This window comes from Aplysia californica, unplaced genomic scaffold, assembly GCF_000002075.1.
Source record: "Aplysia californica isolate F4 #8 unplaced genomic scaffold, AplCal3.0 scaffold00374, whole genome shotgun sequence".
NCBI classification, from domain to species: Eukaryota; Metazoa; Mollusca; class Gastropoda; order Aplysiida; family Aplysiidae; genus Aplysia; species Aplysia californica.
In genome coordinates, this window is record NW_004797644.1 from 456106 (window position 1) to 460142 (window position 4037).

Here is a 4037-nt window from a genome sequence, read left to right on the forward strand (position 1 = left end):
CACACACACATACATACATACACATACACACACACACATACACACACACACACACACACACACACTCTCTCTCTCTCTCTCACACACACAAACACACACACACACACACACACACACACACACACACACACACAGAGGAAGAAGTCAATTTGTCGTTCGTTTCCAAGGACATTATAGCATTAAAAGTCATCAATTTTTGGTGGCCATTTTGTCGCCAATTTCCCATCTGACACTAGGCGACCCCCACTTCCTTCAATAGCAAATATTTCGACTTCTATGCTACAACGATGGCAACTTTTTGCACCAAAAGGAAGGCAAATGAACAGGCTTTAAGGTGATTTCAATAACCCGATATGCCCAAAAATTGACAAGAGCTTGATTCCACTACGTCGTGAGACATTTGGTCGTAAAACAAATTCTTTTCTCTCTCTCCCGCTGCAGCACAAACAGCAGCCGTCAGGGCGGAGAGAAAAGCAGACGACAATGGCTGCTAGACAAGCGCAAGGTGGGACAAGACCGGAGCACACCGGAAGACAGCCGGAGGCAGAAACGTGTGCAAGACATGAAGTTGAAATCTCGACGCACCGCCTACACCAGTGGGTTCTGTCTGTCTGTCTGTCTGTCTGTCTGTCTGTCTGTCTGTCTGTCTGTCTGTCTGTCTGTCTGTCTGTCTGTCTGTCCGTTTTAGTAGAGGTTTTACGACGCTCGCAACTGCATACGGCCATATGAGCGCCAAAAGATGAGAGGTGTTACAAGGGAGTAACAAACACAAAAAAGAAGTAGGGGAGATAAAGACAATAGATGTTTGATAGGAAAGAAGGAGCAAACCACACCTGAGCACCCGCCAACTACACACTTTGTCTGTTTGTGAAATGGAAAAATTGTGAGATTGTATAGATTTGACGCTCTTATCAACATTCTTAGGTTATTTTAGAGGCGAGACCTCTGAGTTTAACGTCCATCTCCGAAAGAACCGAGCCAAACAGGAAATTCGTGTAAAATGCCTTTCCCAAGGAAACAATGTCGGACCGAGCTGAGGCTCGAACCCTCAAACCTGCAACGTCACGATTACGGGTCAGGTAGCCTAACCACTAGGCTATTTATCGTCTGTCTGTTGCTCTCTTTGTTCCTCTGTCTGTATACATGTCCATTTGTCTGTCTGTTTGTCGGTCTGTTTGTCTGTCTGTCGGTCTATCTGTCTGTGTCTGTGTCTGAGTCTGTCTGTGTCTCTGTTTCTGTTTCTGTCTCTGTCTCTGTCTCTGTCTCTGTTTCTCTCTCTCTCTCTCTCTCTCTCTCTCTCTCTCTCTCTCTCTCTCTCTCTTTCTGTCTCTCTCTCCCCATGGGTGGTTGGCGGCGGGTACTCTGGTGTGGTTTACTTCTTCTTTCCTATCAAACGTCTATCGTCATCGCCCTTATCTCCCCTTCTTGTTGTTTATGTTTGTTACTCTCTTTTAACACCTCGAATCTTCTGGCGCTCATATGACCGTATGCAGTTGCGAGCGCCGTAAAACCTCTACTAAAACTTAACAAACCCCCCCCCCCCCCCGCCAGAGAGTACGCTTAAATAGAAATGTGCGCGACTGCTGGATTTTTTTTCGGTTTATCCGAGTTTTCGGTTTAGAGAGGTGGCTTGCTTAATTGAAAAGAAACAATTCGTGGACTATGTTTTCTTTCGGTTTACCGTTGTTGTCGGATTGGTCATGTTCGTTTTAAGTAGACTCCACTGTATACATAAATATAGTGCATACATGCATATTGTTATATACTTAATATTTCAGTGTGTACGTCTGTATGTGCTCTCATGCGCGCGCGTGTTGTAAAAGACTCAATTTTAGTTGAAAGTTAATATTTCACGAACGAGTGAATAACTTTATATCGCTAAATCTGATGTTCTCATGGTTGAATATTATGTATACCAGGTTTTCTATAAATTGATTCTTATGTGATCGAGTTATTTTCCTTAAGATAGGTCCTCTCATCCTTGATTATCTTAATGAATTGAAATTTGTTAGGGACAAAGGTCTGAAATGGTCATTAGTAACCTAGATGTTAATAATAGAATGAAATTTATCATCATCTCATCGAGTTCTTCTTCCTTTTACAGGTGGCTGGTGAGTGCTCAGGTGTAGTTTACTTCTCCTTTCCTCTCAAAGATCTATCGTCCTCGTCTCTCCTCCCCCTATTTTTGCTTTGTTTGTTTGTTAATATTCATTTAAAAACATCTTTTGTTGTGTGGATTTTTACACAAAAACCTTGATTTAAGACACAAAAAGTGAAAATTTTCAGTTTCCAAGGACTCTCAGGCAATGGAAGTTACCAAACTTTGGCAGCCATTTTCTCACAAATATTGCCTTTGAAACCAGGTGACTCTGACTTTCTTCAATCGAAAATATCTCTAATTCTATTCAAGATAGATGGGTATTTTTTCCCACCAAGAAGACAGTAGATGAATAGGCTTTAAGCTGATACCAATAACTCCGTATGCCCAAAAATTGACGAGCACTGGATTCCACCACGTCGTGACATATCATTATTTTCTTTTTCTTCTGTCTCCTTTCAGCGGCCCGGCTGAGCGCCCGTCTGGCTGTGTTGGACATGTACATGCACAAGACACTGGTTGATGACGTGTTCCTCGGTGAGTGACGTCAGCAAAGTCGAAGCAGCCCGACTCCTTCTTACTTTTACGTTGTGGGTGGTTGGCGGGTGCTCTGGTGTGGTTTGCTTCTTCTTTCCTTTCAAGTATCTATCGTCCTTATAAATCTCCCCTTCTTGTTTTTTTATGTTTGTTACTCTCTTGTAACACCTCTAATCTTCTGGCGCTCATATGATCTTATGCAGTTGCGAGCGCCATAAAACCTCTATAAAAACTAAACTAACTTTTCCGTTACTTTTTCATCTTCTGTTGTCGTTAAGCGTCGAGGGGAGATGCAGTTTTCTATGGTAGGCCAGTTCCGCAGCTCTTTCAGTTGTGATACTATGTTTTCTCAAGGTTCCCTCGACACCCTCGATTCACCTTTTGCCTGGCCTTCCTCTTCCTTTATAGTCTGAGCACTTGGTGTTGTAGGCCGTGAGCCAGCCTAAATGATGTAAATTGTTTGTTTTTTAATGGTGCCGTCGTCTGGTTGTTTTTTGTTGGGGGGTTGTTGTTTTTTTTTGGGGGGGGAGGGTGTAAGTGTTTTACGGCGCTCGCAACTGCATAGGGTCATTTGAGCGCGCAGGACACTCCAAACATTTTCAGTTGGTTGGAAATTTTATTTTTTTTCCCGAGTGGCGGCCGAAGCCAACTCTTATCGATTTTTAGACCACCAAGAGATCTTTAACGTGCACAAATTGCACACGGGCCCTCCGAGATTTTTTCGCCCTTGTCCGAGAAGGCTAGGTGTAGATCTTTCCTACAAGAAGATCAGGGGTGTGGCTGAAAGACTGCAGTAAGAAGGAACCAAAGAGAAGCAGTAGAAAGTCTGCAGAAAGAGTCAGGAGCCCAGAGGAGGGGGCAAAGGAGGTGAGGGGGTGGGTGCAGAAAGTGGAGACGAAAGCAGACGACAGACCATTGCTAGAGAACAGGAAAAGAGGTGAAAGAAGACAATTTTAGAGAAGAAAAGTTTTCCGTCACTACCCAGATTCGAATCTGGGACCTTTGAATGTGTGGCGAACACCTTAATCGCTTGGCCACGAGAGCCCCCTGTCGTCTAGAGGTTAAGGTGTTCGCCTCTAATTTAATAGGTCCCGGGTGCGAATCCGGATAGCAACGGAAATTTTTCTTCACTAAAATTGTCTCCTTTCACCTCCGTTCCAGCTCTCTAGCAATGTTCTATTGTCAAACGTTTTTTTTAATAAATTGGCTGGATAAATGAGTGAATGCCGAGTGTAGTTCTCTATATTATGACTTCACTGGATACATAAGAAATTATGAGAGCATATTCTTTAATGTGCACTGTTAAGTTCTTTGAAATCATGAAATTTAATAATTTTGGTGACTAAGACTTGAGCACTCTACAAACACATTTTCGAAGGTTTTTTTGCTTTGCTTTGGGGGG

At 43.1% G+C, this 4037-nt stretch overlaps 1 protein-coding gene across 1 annotated transcript in view; it reads left to right on the top strand.

Moving 5' to 3' along the window:
• Positions 1-4037, top strand: part of LOC106012443 — a gene marked incomplete at its 5' end in the record, with an annotated part of 10460 nt that overhangs the window by 2348 nt on the left and 4075 nt on the right. Inside the window, 2 exon segments of the mRNA XM_013085437.2 lie at positions 442-596; positions 2561-2635. Of these exon segments, the coding sequence (XP_012940891.2) occupies positions 442-596; positions 2561-2635 (230 nt within the window).